General features: G+C 44.5%; 1 protein-coding gene across 1 annotated transcript in view; it reads right to left on the bottom strand.

The window, feature by feature from the left end:
* The window catches only part of Xpo5 (exportin 5), a 41,439-nt gene that overhangs the window by 25,551 nt on the left and 12,420 nt on the right, over positions 1-3,468 (bottom strand). Inside the window, exons 6-8 of the mRNA XM_021185944.2 lie at positions 3,203-3,229; positions 2,663-2,848; positions 1,605-1,681 (exon numbers count right to left, since the gene is read on the bottom strand). Of these exons, the coding sequence (XP_021041603.1) occupies positions 1,605-1,681; positions 2,663-2,848; positions 3,203-3,229 (290 nt within the window). The remainder of the gene's footprint in view (positions 1-1,604; positions 1,682-2,662; positions 2,849-3,202; positions 3,230-3,468) is intronic.

Here is a 3,468-nt window from a genome sequence, read left to right as displayed (position 1 = left end):
AAAAAAAAAAAAAAAAAAGAAAAACTGTCTCAAGCAAACAAACAAAAAACTCACCAAGCCAGGCATGTAGGGTTTGCTTTTAACCCCAGCAGATGGGAGCCTAGCTTGATCTACATAACTAGTTCCAGGTCACCAGGGATACAAAATGAGACTCTGTTTCAAATTCCTAGGACCCACAGGGTGTTTGGAGAAAACTCGTTCCCTCAAGTTGTCCTCTGACCAAACACATGCTATGATGTGTCCATGTGTCTACTTTAGTGCAAATACAAAGATATAATCAAAAAATATAATTAAATGTAATTAAAAATATTTTGGTCCTACATGGTGGTGCACACTTTTAACCCTAGCAGAGGCAGGCATTTCTCAGGATTTGTGGCTATCCTGGTCTATGTATTGAGTTCTAGGCTAGGGCTATATAGTGCAACCCTGTCTCAAAAACAAAAACACCCAGGCAGTAAGTAGTGGCACACACCTTTAATAAGACAAAATAAAAACTGTCTCACTTTCCTAAAATACTGAGTTTAGATCTAAAATTCACCAGAATCCAATAGCTCTTCTAAACAAAACAAAAATGAAAACAAAAAACCCTAAATTTTAATTTTTTTGGTGGTGCAAAAAAAGTGGTCTGAGACAAGTAAGATTATTCTCACTAACAACCATGAGTAACAGTAACAGTTTATGTGAAATGCAGATGCAGTAGTTGAGACCTGGAGGCAGGAGAGAATGAGAAGACATGGGACTCAGGAGATACCAGAGACCAGAAGGGCACAGACAACAGTGTGGCACCGCGTGCAGTGCCTCTCTGCTCTGTTGGGCATAAAACATCACCAAGACACAATGAACCCATTTTTGAATCATGCTTATTTTTCTGTCCTGACATTATCATTGTAGATGTTTTTAAGATAGGGGCTCCTGGGGCTGGAGAGATGGCTCAGCAGTTAAGAGCATTGACTGCTCTTCCAGAGGTCCTGAGTTCAATTCCCAGCAATCACATGGTGGCTCATGGTCATCTACAATAGGATCTGATGCCATCTTCTGATGTGTCTGAAGAGAGTGATAGCGCACTCACATACATAAAGTAAATGTTTAAAAAAGATATATATATATTCTCAATAAAAATTAATTAAAGAAATAAAAGCATCCTGCAGGAATAGGTAAGCTGATCAGAGGCAGTGTTTTCTCAGCGTGTATGAAGCTTGCCATCCAATCCTTTGCACCAAATAAACAGAAACAGCCACGGAAACGCACAGCTAGGGGAGGGAGAGCACCAATAGTCGGTCCTGGTGCCAGGACCTGAATCTGGATCTTGAACACCTCTGTAAGAGCTGGGTGTGTGTCTGTAACCCTAGTTCACGGGGTGGAAACAGGCAGATTCTAGAACTTACTGGCCAGCTAGTCTAGCCAATCTTCAGTAAGAGGATAGCTCAAATCAACAAGGTGCATAGCAATAGAGAAACCACACATACACACACCAACTTCTACACACACACACACACACACACTATAGAATGGACAACAGACAAACAAACAAAAACAAACCAAAGCAAAACCCAAAGCCCACCCAAAGCCCACACCATCCTTCCCGAGAGGCAGACTAGACTCACTGTGCGGCCGAGAGAATATAGTGCATGGCGACATCTCCAAACAGAACCATCAAGCGCTTCCGGTCCTCCAGCTTGCCCTGGACCCAACGTCAGGAAAACAGGGTCATCCAAGAAAACCAACAGAAAACCCTCATGGTCCTATTATCTTCTATACCTCTGTACTGGCTATTTTTGTGTCAACTTGACACAGCTGGAGTTATCACAGAGAAAGGAGCTTCAGTTGGGGAAATGCCTCCATGAGATCCAGCTGTAAGGTATTTTCTCAATTAGTGATCAAGGGGGAAAGGCTCCTTGTGGGTGGTGCCATCTCTGGGCTGGGAGTCTTGGTTCTATAAGAGAGCAGGCTGAGCAATCCAGGAGAAGCAAACCAGTAAAGAACATCCCTCCATGGCCTCTGCATCAGCTCCTGCTTTCTGACCTGCTTGAGTTCCAGTCCTGACTTCCTTTGGTGATGAACAGCAGTATGGAAGTGTAAGCCGAATAAACCCTTTCCTTCCCAACTTGCTTCTTGGTCATGATGTTTGTGCAGGAATAGAAACCCTGATTAAGACAACCTCTAACTGACACTCTAGAGAGTTTTAAACTTTAATCATACTTTAGTATAAAATGGCAAGAAGCATGGCTAATCCAAGTGCCAGTGCAGTAAGCCTAGCACCCTTCTATATACGATGCTAACTTTTGTCTAAAGGGGTTGGAAGCAGTAAGCTGTGCTCAAGGATAAAACCATAAATTTTAATCCCAATGAAACACACAGCTGAAGGGGAACACCAGGGACAGGCGGGTTTAATGTACAGCAGTTTGAATGAGAACCTACTCCACCCGCTCAGGTGCCTGAGCAAGTGGTCCCCAGTTGGTGGCGCTACTTGGGGAAGGTGTGGAATCTTTAAGAGGTGCAGTTTTAATGTACAAAGTATCAAGTATGTGGGTGGGAGGCCTCTTCTAGCTTCTCCTCCTCCTCTCAGCTTCCTGCTCCTGTCAGCACACCTGCTGCCAGGACAGGCTGGCATCCATTTCCCTCCACAGGCACTTGTGGGCACTAATGCGCAGTGCTTACTCACTTTTCTGCTGACTGCAATGAGCAGACACTCGGCGGCTCCCAACTGCAGCTCCTGCTCATTGAGAAGCAGGCACAGAGTCTCCACGAGTTTACAGTTCTCGGCAGTAATATGGTTCAAAGATACCCAATCAATGTAGCCTGCTAGAGTGTTCAGGGCCGCCACGCTTACTCGACAGTTGGCTTGAGCCTGTGTGAAATCACTGTTGATTATCAGGTACTGACAACTAAGGCTTCATGTAAACCAATAGCTTCAAGTTCTAAAATCAAGGTAATTAGTCAACAAAACTATTTTTCTGTAATAGCTACTGACAGGGAGCTTACATTTTTTTCATGAGATGCAACCATCTCTTAGCATGCTGAGCCCTGGCGAGTGAGACCATACCGGCAAGGACGGCCACTCTTTCAAGAATTCCTTTCCATCATCCTCCCCTCTCCCAGAAGAGAAGGAACAGAAAAAACCCCACCCAAGTCGGAGGCCGTGAGCCCACGTCTCCATACCCGAGCATTTAAGAAGTTCCCTTCAGTTCCACAGTGTGCTTACCTCTGCCTCCTGAGACGCATCTGTCTTCTGGAAGAAAAGAACAAAGAACCCAAGGTTATACAGAGTGAAAGACCAGGCAGTAACTTCCTGCCCTCTAAGAAAGGACCTGGTTTGTTTTCAGATAAGATCTTTGCTATATAGCTCCACTGTGCCTGGAACTCCTACTACTTACCTACCCCAGGCTAGCCTCAACCTGTTAGGATCTCCTGCCTTAGCCTCTCAAGGGCTGAGACAAGTGTGAGCAACTTTTTTTTTTTTTTTTTTTT

The sequence above is a fragment of the Mus caroli genome, chromosome 17, assembly GCF_900094665.2.
Source record: "Mus caroli chromosome 17, CAROLI_EIJ_v1.1, whole genome shotgun sequence".
Taxonomy (NCBI): domain Eukaryota; kingdom Metazoa; phylum Chordata; class Mammalia; order Rodentia; family Muridae; genus Mus; species Mus caroli.
This window is presented reverse-complemented; position numbering and strand designations above follow the sequence as displayed.